A 19,587-nucleotide genomic window follows, 5' to 3' on the forward strand; every position below is an offset into this window, starting at 1 on the left:
TGTAAGCAAACTACAAATGAAAAACGTACTTCTATTCTTAAATGAGAAATAAATGATATCATAATTTCCTAACTTATCTACTCTACAAAATCGACTTGACTCTTCCTTTTACATCTGCTTATGAAAAGTGAAAGCTCAGTATTCTAAAGATTATAAAAAATTATGCGATCAAGTATGACAAAAGAACCTCTTTCTGGGATTGACATTAATTTTAATAGAGCGTGAGCTATGTCTAGTGTGAATGCATTATTAAATATAGAAGCTATACGAATTAAAGTCAAAATGAATCATACGCCAATCTAACGCTAAAGTCAGTTAAATGGCAGTTATTAACAGACGTAACTTATGCTAAAAGAAAATTAAACTTATGCCAAAATACTTTTGTAGCCAATTAGCTTCGGTCTACTTTACAATTTTTATTTATAAAAGTAGGACATAATTACCTTTCTACTTAAAAAAAAAAAAATTTCGTCAAAATTATTGTTTAAATACACAAGGAAAAAACAGCAGTTAAAAATAAATCTTTTTCAAGAAAAAAAAACTGTTGAAAAAAATTAAAAAAATATTTTCAATCTATAAAAGTCTGCACAAAATATAACTTTATAAAATTTATAAGTCTTTTAAAAAATATATATAACTTTAAAAAAATATATATAACTTTGAAAAAATATATATAACTTTAAAAATATATAAAACTTTATAAAAAATGTAAATTTAAATTTTTTAAAAGAATAATATTTTTAATAAAACAAACAAACAAACAACTTGACGTTAAAAAATTATTTTTTAAACAGAAAAAGTTAGTTTCTTTAAATGTAACCAAAATGCACTTGTTACCCATATGGACGTCCCAAAAGTTGCCACAACTAAGCTTGATACATGTGTAACATATTGCTCATTCCAGTATATATTAAAAGACACTAAACTATGTCCAATGTAAATAAACATTGAGTTAACACCTAAATATAAATAAATTTATAAAATTTTAAAATTTATAAAAGTTTAACTTTAATAACCAAGAAAAAACAAAAAAAAAGAACAACCATCCCAAACAAAAACAAACACAAATCTATCTATCTATCTATCTATCTATCTATCTATCTATCTATCTATCTATCTATATATATATATATATATATATATATATATATATATATATATATATATATATATATATATATATCTATATCTATATATCTATATATCTATATATCTATATATCTATATATCTATATATCTATATATCTATCTATATATATATCTATCTATATATATATATATATATATATATATATATATATATATATATATATATATATATATATATATATATATATATATATATATATATATATAAACATTATTATATTATTATAATTAGTTATTAATATTGATAACAAATAATAAACTTAATTATATAAAATTGTTAACATTTATAAAATACTTATTATTTTTTATTATTGTCCATTTGTTAAACAATTATTTAATATTATTATAAAATGTTAAAAAAACAAAACAAAAAATACCACAAAACAAGAATGGTGATCCATTCCAAACACGAAAAATATCACAAAGAATGTAACAGAAACTAAACAGCAAAAATGATGTTGCACTTGTTGCCATGACAAATGATAACGACCTAAAATAAAATATATTTCAAACGTAGGTCTACTATATTAAAAACATGAATTTATCTAGTTTGCGTACCATAGATTTTTATTAATCGGGATTAATCCGTTGTTAAGACTTCCACTAGTAAGACCAACAGCTATGCCACCCTAAAATACAAATCTAATTTTCTAAGAAATATATAAATAATTGTTTTTTAATACCATATTTAAGTATTTATAATTTTGTTACTAGTATAACAAGTATAAATTATATAATTATATGTTGCTATGAAGTAATTATATGTTGCTATGAAGTAATTATATGTTGCTATGAAGTAAGAAAAAAAAAAATACTACAGATGAAATTAAAGTTTTGTATACATTTTATGAACATTCACTTATTCTCTTATTAATAAATAATCAATAATAATCAATAATAATCAGTAATAATATCAATAATAATCAATAATAATCAGTAATAATATCAATAATAATCAATAATAATCAGTAATAATATCAATAATAATAAATAATCAATAATAAATACCGTAATTAAAGTCCATATGAACCATCTTAAAACTTGACTTTTATGTGATTTGTACATAAACATTATACGACCTGCCTGAAAAAAAAATACTGGGTTTAAATTTATGCATTGCAATTCAATTTTTAAAATTTAAGAACCAATTTAGACTTTTTATCTCAATGTACCTCAATCAAAAAAAAGAACTAAATTAGACTTGGTATTAGTGTTGTTATCGATTTCGACTGAATCGACTAAAAGTTGACTAGTCAAAAGTAGTTGACTTTGAAAAAATCAAATTGTCTATTTAATAAACTTTTAGATTTTTGTATCTATTTATTCCCTTTTAATTTTTTCAATCTTTAATTTTTGTTTGTTCAATTAATAACAATAGCATGTACTATAACAACATTTACATGGTACCTAGCTTTTTGTTTACTATCTTAAAGTTTTATCTATTTCATTGCATGTTAGCAATATTTATATCTAATTAAACTTTTGGTTATGTATTTCATTAAATTTTCGTTTGTTTGTTTATTCTATGTTAGTTATTTTTAAAAATATTTTCATACAGGGCTAGTCCAAGCTGACTCAGGGCCTGGGGCAAAATTAAATTGTGAAGCTCTTAAATATAAATGTCATCTATACAATCCTATTGCAAATATGATTGCATAGAATTTTTGATATTAAGCAAGTATTTAAGATGGACCATAAATCATTGGGGCTTGGGAATAAATTGTTGTGTCGTCAGAGTAAATTGTTCTTTCGCCCTACTCTTATTAATATTTAAATGATGTTCAAAAACAAAAACTTTATAACTTTTATCACAATTTTGAAAAAAAAAAATTTTATTCAACTTAAGTTTAAGTTGACTTCAATTTTCAAATTTTGTTATTTATTATTTTTATTTTATCAGTCAAGTTTAGTCAACTTTAGAAAATGTATTACTCAGTTTAGTCAACAGAAAATTATTTAAAAGTCATATCAACACTACTTGGTATCTCAAAGTATAAAACAAACATCAATCAATCAATCTCAATCAAATAAAACATCTAAAAAATATGTATTTAGTAACTTTTAATTTACTAACATATATATAAATACATAATCTACAATATAATTGCTACAGAAAACCTTTACAGTTTAACATCGTTTCATTAGTTACTAGACTTTGAAAGAGCGCGTTCTCAAAATGCACGCGGTCATTGGAGAAACATCTCTTAAGCGAGTTAAAACTTTTTTCCTTTTGGAATTTAATTATTATTTATTAGTTTAGAAATATTATATAAAGATCATAAATAATCATCGTTAAGATCATATTATAATTGAGGTAAGTATAGAAAATAGTTATATATAACATTTTTATTAGATATAAAGTAGAAAGGATCTATTAATTTTTTAAATTGTTTACATTTTGTTTATTTTAGTTTTTCTTGTAGCTTTATTTTTTTTTAAGCAGTTTTTATTATTTTATTTTTTAGAAGGAAAATAGGGGTATGGATGAGGCCTAATTATTTTTTATGCAACAAAAAAGTTATACTAATGCTATTTCCATAAAATTGGTTATTACTACTTTGAAATTTCTGTGATGCTATTAACTATTTTTGTTCTTTTTTAGAAAATTTAGAAAAATAAATTAAAATTTTGTGCCAACACTGACATGGCATGTCACATGTTATTGTATGTAAAGGTTAAATTTTGTTATGAGGATTACAGTTCTTATGAAAAAAAAAATGAAGGTAAAGAGTACTGTTTGTATATATTTATTTTGTTTGCTTTAAATCGTTTTAAATTTTCTTGCGTCATTTTTAAAATTTTTGTTTGCACATGTTTATTGTTTGCATATATGCTTTTTTGATAAGTATGTGTATGTGGTAATATGTTGCTTTATAGTTTTATCAATGTTTTTTTTAAATAATGTAAAGTGTTTTTTTATTGTTTGTGTATGTGTTAACATGTGTTATATAATTGTTTTATAAATGTGTTTAAATATGTATATAAGGTATGTATTTAACCTTATATACATATTTAAACACATTTATTGTGTTTATAGTTTGTACATATGTTTATATTATGTTGTTTCCATGTTTTCAAAGTGCTATGACTCGGTAAACGTGTAGAGCAAGATTTGTCAACCTTACCAGCCAAGCGATGTACTTATAACAGAGGGTTACACGACAGTATTTAGTGTCAAACTGTTACTGCTTTAGGTCAAGGTGTTTTCAAGCCCTTATTATTAATTATTCTAAAAATACATAATAATGTATTTTAATAACATTTTGCGTAATGTTGTTACTTATGTTCTGTTATATATGAATGTTATGTTACTTAAGTTATGTTATATGCATATTATATTACCTTATGGTGTGTGCTATTGTTGTGTGTTGTTGCTGTGATCATGTGTGTTGTTGCTGTGATGTGCTGTGTGTTGTTGCTATGATGTGATGTGAGTTGTTGCTGTGATGTGCTGTGATTGTTATCTTTTGAGTTAATAGGCATTTGGCTTACCTTCACGTTGGTGTCTATTGTTAAAAATGATAAATAGGTAATTTTATTATTAAAAATCACTGCTTTTAATCATTCACTAAAAGCCAAGACAAATTATTTTGCCATATATACAACTTGTTTTATCTCGATTTGATTTTTTGTCTTTAGTACTATACATGAATTTGCTATAAATATTTTGGAATCATGATGTTCCAGCATAAATTATTTTGTAAAAGCTAACATGAAATAACAATATTTTACAACTACTACTCTGGTAAATTACAACAGCTTTTCTCTATAAGGTACATTGATTTTCACTTTTTGCATATAACGCTTTTCTTATTTATTTACTTATTCGTTATACTTTTTATTTTAGATTTATCAGATGATATATTTATTTGCTAAATTGCTAATTGTTTGCTAAAAACTCTTCATCAATATCATCTCTTGATTCCACTAGTTGCGTTCTACCTGATATTGCCAACAAACAGGTTGATCCATTGCTTGACATTCATATCACTCCAGCTTCTGCATCTAAAGTGATTTCCTGCCTAAACTCTTCTACAGCTTGTGGCCCGGACAACATAGCTGTTTTTGTCTTGCAGAAGTGTTCTCCAGGGCTGTCCTCTATACTCTCAAAATTATTCAACAAGTGCTTATCAGAGTCTTGTTTTCCAGCCTGCTGGAAAGTAGCATCTGTTATCCCTGATCTGATTCGTCTAACTACCATCCCATTAGTCTTCTTCCTATCATAAGCAAGGTTTTTGAACCTTTAATTAACAAACACTTAATTTCTCATCTTGAATCTAATAACTTACTTTCTGACCATCAATATGGATTTCGATCTTCTCGTTCTACAGCTAATTTGCTAACAATAATAACTGATAGGTTTTATCATGCATTAGATAAAGGTGAAGAGGTTAAGGCCATCGCTCTTGACATTTCAAAAGCTTTTGATAAAGTTTGGCATGTTGGTCTTCTCCATAAGCTTTCTTCTTATGGTGTATCTGGCAACATCTTTAAGATTATTGAATCCTGCCTTTCCAATCGTAGTATAAAAGTTGTCCTTAATGGACAGCACTCTTTTTCTTATTCTGTAACTTCAGGGGTTCCTCAAGGTTCAATCCTTGGCCCTATACTCTTTTTAATTTACATTAACGATCTTCCAGATATTCTCACATCTAAGGTGGCATTGTTTGCTGATGATACTACCATTTATTCTTGTTGTGATAAGAAAACAACACTCTCAGATTGCTTGGAGGGGGCATTTGAGCTTGAAAAGGATCTCTCTTCTGCTACAGCATGGGGCACACAGTGGCTGGTGAACTTCAATACAGATAAAACCCAATTTTTTTCAGCCAATCATTATTGCAATAATTTAGATCTTCCTATGAACGGTGATGTACTCGATGAGTAATCTACTCTTCATCTTCTAGGATTAACTCTTACTTTCGATCTTTCTTGGAAACCATATATCAAATCCATTTCAAAATTAGCATCTGCTTAGGTTGCATCTCTCTATCGAGCTTGTCACTTTCTTACTTTGGATTCTATTCTCTATCTCTATAAATCCCAAATCCGGCCTTGTATGGAATACTGTTGCCATACCTGGGGCGGATCTTCTAATGATGCCCTTTCTCTTTTAGACAAGGTGCAAAAACGCATTGTAAACATAGTTTGAGCTGCTCTTGCAGCCAACCTCCAACCATTATCACATCGTCGTAATATTGCTTCTCTTTCTCTTTTCTACAAATACTATAATGGGCACTGCTCTAAAGAGCTAGCGTCTCTTGTGCCATCTACTAAAATTCATTCTCATGTTACTCGTCATTCAATTAAGTCTCATACTTTTTCTGTGACTGTTCTTAAGTGCTCCAAAAATGCTTATTTGTCTAGTTTTTTTCCTTGAACCTATAATTTGCAATCTTTTAAGTCGTCCGTCACTCGTTATCTTGCTCTACAATCTTCGTCTTTTCTCTTTCAGTAACTTCCAACTTTAATTAGTGGCTGCTTGCATTTTTTTTTTTTAATTTTTCAGTTAGCAGTACGTTTATTATTAGAATTGCATGTTTTTAATAATTTTTTTTTTATTATTTGCTAAACTAATTTTTTTCTAAACATCTCCTAGCTGATATATATTTTTAAAGTCATAAGATTATTGTATAATTTATTTTAAATGACAGTTTGTTATTTATAAAAATTATTTGTGTGGGCTATTTAGAGTAGAAAAAAAATTACATAGAAAAGATCACAATCTTCAGGATTTGTTTAAGATTTTTTGTTTCTACTTTCAACTAACAGTGAAGTTTAAATAGATGATATTAGGCTAGAAGCAGGTATTAGTTTAGAAAATGGAAATGTTAATAGGCAAGTTAATTGTTGCAGAAATAAAAGAGATAGGCTTAGGCGAGATGAAATTGATAATCAACAAAATGCTAGAAATGCTGCTAGATATGAAAGAATACATTGTATAGCAAGAAGTAATACTATTCCAGATTATAATTATTTAGGAAAAATAAATTATATTTGTCAGCATTGTGGTGCTAAGTAATTTCCTGATGAAACACACTTTTTATGTTGCCATAATGGAAAGGTAGTTTTGTCGCAACCTTCATCATTTCCACAAGATTTAGAAGATTTATTTAAAGGAAACTATGCAGATGCAAATGCCAATCTGAATTTTTTTAAAATATATTAGAAATTATAATGCCTGTCTTTCTTTGTAGTTCAATGAATCATGGACCGACATGTTTTAGAATATGTGGTCAAGTTTTTCATCGTATAGGTAATCTTAGGCCAAATCAAGATGTTCGGCTGACATATTGCCAACTATACATCTATGATCCACTTGCAGAGGTAAATTTTAGAATGCGACAACATGGTAATGATCTTTTCTTAAATGATTCAATGTTTCGATTGCAAAATATTTATAGTGAAAAGAAACCCAATTGCTCCTGCATTTAAAAACATAGCTGAAGTGGAAGATGAAGAAATTCGCCGAGCAGCTATAGAAGGTCGCTCAGTTGTAAAAATGTCTTTACTTGAAGGGCAAGATAGACGTTGCTATAATCTCTCTTCACATGGTGATGTTGCAGTTTTATTTGTTGGCGAAGATGGTGCTCCACCTGCTTCCAAGTTGAGTTATTATTTACCCAAGAGGTCATCCTCTTAAAACTATATTGGAACTAAGCAACTTAGCTAAGCAAGTTTTGTTTTTTATTTTAGTGCAATTGGAAAGAGCTGAAAACTATTTTTCAGAGCGATTAGAAGTTGGTGAAGTGATTTTTAGTCACTTCAGATCACTTTATTGTTATTTTTTATTATTATTAGAAGGGTTAATAATAATAAAAATTTTTAGACAGTAGAACTGGTACTGATTTTAGTAAGTTTGCTATTTTTTTTATTTTGTATTGGGTATATTCTTTATTAGATATATATTTCATGTATTTAACATGGAAAACTGTCTGTAATTTTTGATAAACATAAACATAAATATATATATATATATATATATATATATATATATATATATATATATATATATATATATATATAGATATATATATATATATATATATATATATATATATATATATATATATATATATATATATATATATATATATATATATATATATTTTTTTTTTTTATTTTGTATTGGGTATATTCTTTATTAGATATATATTTCATGTATTTAACATGGAAAACTGTCTGTAATTTTTGATAAACATAAACATAAATATATATATATATATATATATATATATATATATATATATATATATATATATATAGATATATATATATATATATATATATATATATATATATATATATATATATATATATATATATATATATATATATATATATATATATATATATATATATATATATATATATAACTAATAATAGGCGAAGAATTTATTTGTGTAAATTCTAATAGACGAAAATAATTGTTGTCCAAATGAAAGTGATAGAGCATGGCAAGATGAAATTAGTCATTGTTGAAATGTAAAAAATGCTGCCATGCGAGTAGAAAACTTACTTGCCAGAATTCAGTGTCAAGAAGTGTTAATGTTTGTTTATTTGATTTTAAACACTTTAGAACAATACTAAGAATAAATTTTACTATTTATAGTAACAGTTGATAACAGTTTTAAATTAAAATGATTTTAAATTTTTTTATAAATTCAAACATAATTATGTTCTTTTTTTTTTAGTTGCCTTTGTCATCACTTGATTAGTTTGCTTACTGTTGAAACATGGTTTTAATTTTGTAAACTTAATAATGTGAAATTTACTCTATTAATCATTAGTCAACAGTTAAAGAGAAGCTGGAACTTTAAATAATAAAGGTAAAAATAATTTTGTTTACTGGTAACTTAATAAAATCAGTTAATATTATTTATTGCGTGTCTTTTTTACTTTTTTTAATATACTGCTTTGAAAACTCTTTCTCTCCCTCTCTCTCTTAGATGAGAGTTAAATGAGAATTAGTACAGGGAGCACCTTTTTATAATCTATTCTTTTTTAATTATTTTGGAGAGACATAGTAATATCTGTAATGTGTGCTTACAAATATCCTATGCTATGCGCTATTGTTTCTGTGTTTTGTGTTGATAGAGCTGGGCCGTTATAGCTATTTTTTTAATTCGTTATATTTTCTGTTATATTATTATCCTAATTCTACTAACAATAAAATGCAAATGATACTTTTGTAATTAAAAATTGTAATTATTTTTTATTTCTTTTTTTAGGAGTTGGCAGGCTTTACTTGACTTTCCTTTTATGGTACCTGCTGTGTGTAACAGATTTTAAAAAGAACTTAACTGATGTTAATATAGTCTTTTTTTGTCGTTAACTATAAGCAATAATTTAAATACTAATAACCCGTATTATGGATTGCTTACTGCTAGTATATATAAATACAGCCAAACTTTGTAAGAAGACGGTAATTAGGCAAAATGGATATTTTGTAGATACTGTGTATCATAGTATCTGCAAAATACTGAATAAAAAATAGATTTTTAAAACAATTTTGAAAAAAGTTAAAAAAAAAAAAACATAACACCTGTAAGCCGAAAAATGTAAGAACAATTGAAGTAAGATAACCAAGCAATCCTTCAGGATCAAAATTTTGTTCTGTAAGATAAATATTCTAAAAAAAATCATAAAGACAACAAATAAAAAACTGAAAAGCATGCTGAAAATAAAAAATATAATACATAATATATATAATATTATTAAAGTTTGATAATTAAACCAATAAAAAAATAAAATAAAAAATGATCAAAACCAAGTTACTTTTAAACTAGGATTTCCATATAAATGTTTTCCTCCAAATACTAATTCATCAATGTAACCAGCAGCTCCTCCTGTACAATTAAAATATTTTCCACCTTCTGATTGACCACCAGGACCAAGGTAACCTCTATGAAAGAAATTTTAAAAAATAAAAAATAAAAGATTTATAAAAAGAAAAAAAAATTTATGAATATAATTTTTACGTTGGACATCCTGGAACCGGTAGCCGAAAAGTGATAGTTGTATGAAGAGCAACAAGAAAAAAGATAAAAAGCCATTGGATGCCAAATGGAATAATATCACACAGATGTGATACCCATTTAATAGAGGAAAAAAGCTAAAATATATATATATAAAAAAGATAATACTAAATATATATTAAAAAAAGATAATACTAAGTAAATATAATATTAAAAAAAAAATTAACCATAAACCTTTATAGTTTGTTCACTAGGAGCTGTAAACAAGTTAAAGGAAGCTACTACAAAATAGGAAATGCCAATGCGTTGCAAAACTCCAGGAATCCGCCATGTTGATAAATTTTTTCCTAAAAAAAAAAGCAAAGATAATAATAAACTTTGTAAGTAAAAAAATTAATAAAATTAGTTCAAATAAAAATACACATTTGAATAAATATTTTACAATGACCTGCATTTAGAATGAGCCCAATTAAAAAAAGCTTTAGTGAACGTGTACATATAGTCCGAAATGCTGCCAGTTTCTTGTTCTCTTGTTTTAGTAGCCGCTTGTGAGAAAGACTGATGCTTAAACCCATGATAAATATAAACCAAGGAAAAATAAGATCGGATAAACTCAAACCTTAGAACAATAAATTAAAAAAGCTTTTTTCATAAAATAAACACAAAGCATAACTAATCACAAAAGCAGAAAAGTTAATAACAAATAAGAAGGGTTGGAAATAACAAGTTGAAAACAGTTTGTCTACATGAGTGACAAAGTGTAATTTAAACAAATACAGTGTTAAGATCCAGAGATGGTAAATAAGAAACAGAGATAAACAAGTATCACAATGATAATAAAAATTTTTAATTAGTGAAATTTATACAATAGATAAAAATATTGTTAAAAATTCAATAGATAATGCAATATATAAAATTAATAAATCAATAATATCAGGTCTAAATATGTAATATTGTTTTATATGTTCTAAAAATAAAGAAATAACAATACAAGATATATTCTATTACTGATAAAGAAATCAATGATATGAAAAAAGCAGCTATATTTAAATATAAGTCAAAACTAGTAAAACACCTTTAAAAACCTTTTCAATGCTTCCTTTTTTAATATACACAAATTCATCAATTATTTAAATAAATCACTTTATTCAAATAAATTTTAATAAATTTATTTAAATAAATTTATTCAAAAGATTAGCAAAAGATTTAAAAAACTGTTTGTAAGAGTATTAAAATAAAAAAATAAAAAAAGTAAATACTTCTAACCAAATAACAAATAAAAGTGCAGTAAGCTGACACAGTAATATATCGGTCTTTAGTAAATAACCAGCAGAATTGATTAGAGGAACAAAATATTATCTGCTATTTAAAAGATTGACTATAATATTATAGTAATAACACAGTATTCTTAGCATAGAGAAAACAAAGCATACTAATTTACTGATAAAATAGATGTTCGTGACAGCCTCTCTACACATCTGAATTAGTAAGCTTTGTGGAAAACAATCAAACTGTCACCAAGAACTGATAGAAAACGTCTACACGATGTTGGCTTGAATGGTAGAATTCCAGCAAAGAAGCCATTACTATGAGCTTACAACATTGCAAAATGAAAAACATTTGCACAACTGCACAAGAACTGAGCAGTGGAGCAATGGAGTATGACGTTGTGGAGTGATAAAAGTTTATTGTTCTCTGTGGATCTAAGAGAGCTTATCTAAGGAGAAGAGTAGGAGAAAAGTTTAGCTCTCAGGGTGTGGCTCCCACAGTCAAGCATGAAGGATAGACCAAAATTAAACTAGACATATGATTCAAAAAGTGCAACAAGAAAACAAGTGTTTTTTAAAATGTTGTAGTCCTATTTTGAATCAAGTTTTTGTTTAATTCAAGACGTGTTTCAAAATCACATTTTTTTTCAGATTGATCAAAAATAACTTTTATAAGTTCCTTTTTTAATAGTCCCTTTTTTAATAGTCCCATTTTTTATAGTACTATTTTTAATCAAGTAAATGTAAATGTGAACCATTAAAAACGCAAAACCTTCTGTTTGCCATAGTTAAAATAAAATTTTATTAAAAATTTGTCAAACTAAAGGTTAAAAATTATTAATAATACAATTCTAGTTTAATGAGTTTGGAGAAACTGGAGTTAGAAGATCAAACAAGAATAATAAAATATTTTTCATTTTATAACAAATTTTTATGAGTATCCTTTATAAGTGGTGTTTAAAGTCTACAACCAATATCTTTTGTAACAAAACTTACGTAATCCCAGACTTTTGATAAACATCCAAGACTTTAATATGGTACAAATTATGCCAGCAGCCGAAAAAAATCTTTCTGATTCAACACTTGCTGGTTTTATTGTTAACAAAGGTTGATAAATTTATTCAAGATGCTTTTCTATAGATTCTAGAGTCTAAAAGATTATTTATTAAATGATTGTAATTCTTTTTTTTCTTGAGGTAAGACTACCAGATGCATTTTTGGTGTTTAAAGTTTGAGTAATTTTTAATAACTTTTTTTATTAATAGTATCATGCAGTTTGTGTTTCAATGATAAGATTTTTTCTTGTGATAGTGTCATAACAACACAACAGCCTTTTTCAATACTATTTCTTGATTAATTACGATTAGATTGTCTTTACCTTGTTCAAAGAGCTGTTCAAGCTGAACTGTATGTTTTGAAATAGAACTCTTTGCAGTGTTGTTAAATAAACCATAATCACTGACGCTAAGCTTTTGCTGGGGATTGTAAAGATAGTAAGAGCATTATAATATATAATTTATCTCTTTTTAATATCAAGAATTAATGCATCCTTCATTTTGACACTTAATGCTAGACTTTGCTTTGATAATTTATCCAACCTAAATTTTATTGTGACACCGGTTGAAATTAATGTGACATCGGTTTTAATTAAATTAGCATTGGCACATCACAATGTTTCAACTGCTACTTTGATCAGTTGTATCCTATCAATAATACCAGATAATAAATTTATTTCTGCAAAACAAAAATTAAAATCCTAATCGATCTTCCAAATTGATTAAACTTTTTCAGACACAATCACGCAAGTTGTAAATTCGCTCGAGCATATCTAGGAGACTGTTCCACCAGGTTTTAAAATTTAAAAATTATTGACATTTCTTTTCCAAGCATGTCTTTTACATGTTTTTGTAAAACGGAATCATTTTTAGTGGGAGATTTATTGAATTGTTTCATGGCTTTACAGATTTTTTCTATTAATAAATATTAAGAATAAAAATTAGTGTTTTTAATATGCATTTCAGATGATTTATCGATTGCAACATTTATTCCTATATCAGATTCAGTTTCCTCATCAGAATCATAAAAAATTTCACCTATTTTTGTTATTGGGTCATTTCATTTTCTTTCTCCATAGTAGAACCATTTTTTTGTATAAAACTTCAAGTACATCTAGTTGAATGCTGTGTGCTATACATAACTGATGTTGTATTTGTGAAAGCTACCCAAATTGTTTCATTACTGCAGCTCCATCAGTAATACCGGAAACAAAGATTTTTACAGTAAATGTTAAACAAGGCCAACTTAGACTTTAATTATTGAAGTTACTCTTACAATTGATAAATCATCTGAAATGCATATTAAAAACAAAATTTTTATTCCTAATATTTTTAGTTTTAAATTTCAAAAACCTAATCTGTGTAATTAAAGTAAGGCCAAGATTATAAAAATTACCATTTGCATGAAAATTAACATTCATATAATGCCAATTCTTCAGTGATTCTTCAATCTCCATTCATCCAATGTTAAACTGAACTTTATACCTTGTACTTTTAAAGATGGCAATTTATGAGTCATTTCTTTTTTTATATTTTTGCCGTAGCCCATAACAATTTTTTTGTATGTATTTGGAGATTAGGAATATTTCAAAATCTTTAGCTTGTAGTAAGCTGCGAAGATCAGTTGACAAACTAAATTTTGCAAATGGCAACAATGCAAGAAATAATTGCAGAAAACGATCGATCAGTTAATCAAATAGCGTAACTCAGTTTATATTTGCTGTGTTTTGAAATGAAATTTTTTACCAGTATTTTGGATCCTGTACCTTCATTAGCATTTTTTAAAATATATTTATTTGATGAGCACTTTGCAAATGTGTGCACTCATGCTGCCACCAGTTGCTTTAATTCGTTTTCCACACCCAACTTTGTTGGGTGTAGAAAATATCTATTAAGTACAAAATTAAAAATTCAAATGCTTTTTAGACTCTAAATTGTAGTGGACATGCTATTTAAGACAATCATACTTTATATTTTATCTCATAAGAATTCCAACACACACACACACACATATATATATGTAATGTTTTTCATTTGAAAGAGAATGTTATTGAAGTATATAAAATTAAATTATATAGATTTATACTAAATATTACAATTAATCATATTAAAATTATATAATATATATAGTATAAACTACTTTTTAAATTATTACGTTTTCGCGTGAATCTTCTATTCTCAAGTTTAGCAAAACGGCTATTATAACATTCATTTAAGAATTCTTTTATGTGAAGTTAATGTCCAAGGGAATTATTTTTGTAGCAATTGTAAATAAAAACCAAAGGAAATATTATCAATTGTTATTAATATCTTAAGGGAATTATACCAATTGTTTACAATATTCTAAAGAAATTCATTGTGTAACAATCATTACACCATTATTTTTTATGATATTCGTTTTGTACTTGATATATTATTCATATTTTCTTTCTTACCTTGTAATAATAACATGGGTTTTATTTAATTTATATAAAAAAAACATTTTTATAACAAGAAATTCTTAAACTTAAAACAAAAAGTATCCTCTAAATTGGAAAAATTATACACAATAAATATTTTGCTAACATAAAATTAATAGTCTATTTCTTTGCACAACCGTTCCCGACACATCGAATTCTTGAATTGCAACATTTCTGCGTGTAACTGTAATCTACACTTTTTACATTTTGCAACTTTTAATCGTTTGGCTGCTGGTACTTGTACTTCATTTTTGTTTACTGAGGTTGCTCAGGCATTTGAGTACTTGGCATAGAGAGTCAACGCTTTGGGTTAAGTTTAGCAACTTTCATGGCTCCCTTTGTTGCGTTTTCTTTATCTTTTTGTTTGAGGAACTCGATCAAATTTTCTTTGGTAATACATTTTCCACCAAGCTTTGACATGTTGCACTGCTTTGATTTCTTGACATGCGATTGATTTCTGGCTTGAAAAAACTTCTTCAACTCTATCTCGATACTAAGTTTTGATACCTATCAAAACTTAAAGTTGGTGTAGTTGAGAAAGATGGTTATCGGTGTGTAGTTGGAGTAGGTGCTGCGGCGGCTGTTGAAAATGATGAAGCTGTGTCTGAGCAAGATGGTGTAGGTGCTGCGAAGGCTGCTAAAGTTGATGAAGGTGGATTAAATGTTTGTGTGATTGCTAATGCCTTATGATTTATGTTGTTTTTATTAAGTGGAAATAAGCCAGTGTACTGGAAACCAGCAATTGCATGCAAGCGTGTAAAACATTTACCACTCTTGTTCAGCAATTTGAGCAACGGTGGAAAACTTTGTTTATCTAAATTCTTACATTTTGAGTCTTTGTAATACTTTGTAAGAATTTCTTTCCATGTTTGTTTGACATGACAATAGAAACCTCTATCCAATGGTTGTAGAATATGTGAAGAATGCTCTGGTAGACAAATCAAGATTATATTGTGTTTTTTGCACAGCAATACCGCTTCCAAAGTTATGTGATTTGTATGTCCATCTAATACTAAAATATGAATACCACCAATTTGCTCAGCTTTGGGTATAAATACTTTTTTCAGCCATTCAATAAACGTATTGTGCTCTATCCAATCTGATTTTGAAATTGAATATTTGGTCCCAACTAGACCACCTCTTGCCCAGTCAGGACGAAAGTTTCTTTGTATATCACAAATGTTGGTGCAAAATGCCTATCAGCATTGCAGCAATTGTTTACAGTATAATGAATTTTTTTATTGTTGCCAGTAAGTTAAATGCAGGCCTTGTCCCTTTTCAACACACTACGGTTGCTTTGCCTAGATCACCCAAAAAACTTGTTTTATCACAATTCCAAATATGCCACCCATCTCTTCATAAAGACATGAAACCAGTCTTTACCAGGCTTGTCATTTTTGAATAAGTGCAATTGATTTTCGCGTTTAAGGTAGCCACATACAAATTCTAATTTTTCATTCGGGGTAAACCATAACCCCAGTAACCAAGTAATTGGAACGCATGCACCATAAATCTTTCTTAGGGTTTTTCAAAAACAGTGGTTTGAAATAACAGCTGTTACTGTTTTTCAATTTCAAAAAAAACAGCTGTTAACAGCTGTTTTTACTGTTTTTTAAAATTTTATAAGAAATTAAAATAATTACACAAGTTAAGGAGCAAAAAACGTCAATGTCCTTATATTTGTCAATGTCATTTACAAAAATAAATTTAGAAGCTTTACTTGAAGAAGACTAAATAAATAAAGCTATTAAAAAACGCAATTTTTGAATTTTATTAAAGGATGAAAAACTTTAACTATTTATTCAGCTATTCGAATACAAACTACAATTTTTTCTTCATTTTTTATAATAAAATTTTAAAAAGACAAGAGCTTTAAGTGACTCGCCGGAAAAACGCGATCTAAATTTTGTGCAAACTGAAAAAATACGCTCAACGTCAGTTGATGTTGGTTTAATACTTAAAAGTGCATTGAATAATTTTTGAAGGTTTTCTGTATGTTGTCCAGTGTTCTTATAAAGAGTGAATTCCGATTTTAACCATTTGAAATCTGATCCAGTTGATGTTGTTGTATGTTCTTTACAAAGAAGCAAGTTTAATTCGTCGTTTAGTGATAGACTAACATTTTCAGATTCGGATTGTATCGACTCATCTATTTCAGTTTCTTCATCAAATCCAAACAATCGAGAAGCAAGACAACCGGCAAATATCAATGTTGCTTTTGTTGGAGTGTTTGAAGGATCTTTTAAACTCTTTGCAAGATTCATAACATCCTTGTTCAATCTTTCATCAGTACGGATTTTCAAGTTATTGTACAATTCTTCACTGATTTTGCTGTTGATCATTGACAATTTTTTAAACATAAACTCCAAAATTATTTCAGCACTTGCTAATGTTGCATCTTCCTGACTTAAACGTTGAACTGCAAGTTTTATTGGTTCCATAGCATCATAAAGATTACAAAGAGCGATAAAATCAATTGAATCCAAAATGTGTGTCGCATTGAACTCAATTAAAGTCTCACGAATTGCCATTTCAGTCTTAATAATCGAGTCCAACATGGTTGGAATTGAATTCCAGCGAGTTTTTACATCAAGATGTAGTTCAATTTCACGTCCTGTTCAAGCTTTCACTTTACTCAAAAAAATGTTGTTGCAAACTGTTGAATATTTTATGAATTTGACAAGCTTTCGAGAATTTTTAAGCAAATCGTGATAACTAATTTCAGATTGTTCAATGTCGTCATCATTTAGCAAATCAAGGCAATCATCAAAGCAATCACTTTCATCAGATTCATTGCTATCAAAATAGTGTTCCTCAATTTCATTCTCTTTCTTATATAAAGTATCGCAGACACCCAAATGTAGAGCATGGTTTAGGCAAAACTGGCCAATTATATCCACAAGTCTAATGAATTTTTTATTCACTGCTGCTCCATCCTGAGTTGAGCCAACAATATCTTTGTTCATGTCAATTCCAAATTCAGTTAAATGTTGTTTCATAGGGACAACCATGTCTTCAGCAGAACAAGATCCAACAATGCGAACAAGACCAGTTTTAATAGTGACTTTATCATCGCTGTTGTGTATATTAATTCCAAAGAATCGTCTTCCTCTTACTGTTGTATATTCCTCTACGCACATACTGAATTTTGCTCCATTAGCAAGTTTTTCCTTAATTATTTCAACAACTTTTGCTTTCTTCTCGTTAAAATCTTCAATAATTAATTTCATGACATCACGTTCATTAGCTGGAAGTTTGTAACCATCTCGTGATATAGATTGACAAATATAATTGTTTCTAGTTATTTCTCTAATTGAAATACCATCAGTTGCCATATCTGTAACTATTTCTTTGAGGGATTTTTGATTGAAAAATTCAAAAATTGATTTTGTTCTTTTCTCTGCTGTTGGTTCTTCGTTGGATGTGCCAGCTGCTGACCTTTCAAAATCAATTCCATGTGTCTTAAGATGTGCTTTTAATGTAGTTGTAGAATTTCCAGAACAGACAATGATTTTGTTGCATCGCGAGCATTGTCCTTTGAGATATTTTGTTTTGGGATTTTTTTGTTTTGTAGCAAAATCCCATACTGACAACATTGCTGAAATATATAAGCATTGTTATTGTATTCTTAAATCAAATTAAAATGATTTAATGCATACTGTTAAATGTGTTACTTTTAAAAACACCCAAGATTTTACTTTCTCTTTGAAAAACACAAGGAAAAACACTAACTTATCACCAATACGTAATATTTTTTAAACATGAAAAAGTCGTTAAAAACAGTAAAAACAGTTCTGAAAAAACAGCTGTTTACTGTTTTTCATTTTTGACCAAATAACAGCTGTTTTACTGTTAAACAGTAATGAAAAACCCTAATCTTTCTGTTCATTTGAGAGTACCGTTGTTGTACCTGAGCCATGTAAGCCTTTGTTGTTGTTTTTTTTGAGATTGGAACGCCATATTTGAATGCAGCTTTTCTCAGCAATGTTTTGCTTTCTTTCATATCAGTTAATGCGGCTAATATATCGTCTTTCTTGTATGCTTTTGTTTTTTTAGTTGACATGTTAAAGGGAATGAGTTAAATTGAATTGAGTGAGTGATGATTATATTGAAAAATAATATAATAATTGGTTTTAAATGAGTAAGAGATGGTTAAACTTATAAACTAAACCAATTAACTGAACACACAATTAAAAATATTACTCAAATATAATAATTGTAATGATATACAGAAAAGAATAAACCACTTTGTTTATGTTTTGTTATTCGACAGGTTTGTTACCTTAAAGTGGCTGTTGAAAAAGTAACATGGTTACGTTTACATTTTTGTGTGAAACAATTGTCTTGATTAGCTTTGCTAATCAAGAAGAGTTCCCTTCGTACTAAGGTACTACTCATACGCTGAGTAGGTGGAGCCAGAATTTGAACCTGCAGTCCTGCTGCTACGGCTAATAATAATTCCCAACTTTAACAGCGCTTTAACCAACTAAGCTATCCCGGCCTAAATAATAAATATATATCAGGCCTTATTTTAAATAAAAAATGCTAAACACAATAGCTTAATGTGAAATTATTATATTATAATATATTAGCTTAACACGATATTTGACGTCATAAAATTCTCTTTATTTTTTTATTTTTTAAAGACATTAACTTTTTAAATAACTGCAATAATATT

At 27.4% G+C, this 19,587-nt stretch overlaps 1 protein-coding gene across 1 annotated transcript in view; it reads right to left on the reverse strand.

Annotated features, from left to right (window-relative positions):
- Positions 1-510: 510 nt before the first annotated feature.
- Positions 511-19,587, reverse strand: part of LOC101236405 (heparan-alpha-glucosaminide N-acetyltransferase) — a 64,355-nt gene continuing 45,278 nt past the window's right edge. The window contains exons 9-17 of the mRNA XM_065796407.1: positions 10,576-10,746; positions 10,362-10,474; positions 10,131-10,264; positions 9,928-10,054; positions 9,695-9,781; positions 2,158-2,232; positions 1,708-1,778; positions 1,527-1,639; positions 511-959 (exon numbers count right to left, since the gene is read on the reverse strand). Of these exons, the coding sequence (XP_065652479.1) occupies positions 787-959; positions 1,527-1,639; positions 1,708-1,778; positions 2,158-2,232; positions 9,695-9,781; positions 9,928-10,054; positions 10,131-10,264; positions 10,362-10,474; positions 10,576-10,746 (1,064 nt within the window). The 3' untranslated portion in view covers positions 511-786. The remainder of the gene's footprint in view (positions 960-1,526; positions 1,640-1,707; positions 1,779-2,157; positions 2,233-9,694; positions 9,782-9,927; positions 10,055-10,130; positions 10,265-10,361; positions 10,475-10,575; positions 10,747-19,587) is intronic.

This window comes from Hydra vulgaris, chromosome 04 (genome assembly GCF_038396675.1).
Source record: "Hydra vulgaris chromosome 04, alternate assembly HydraT2T_AEP".
NCBI lineage: Eukaryota > Metazoa > Cnidaria > Hydrozoa > Anthoathecata > Hydridae > Hydra > Hydra vulgaris.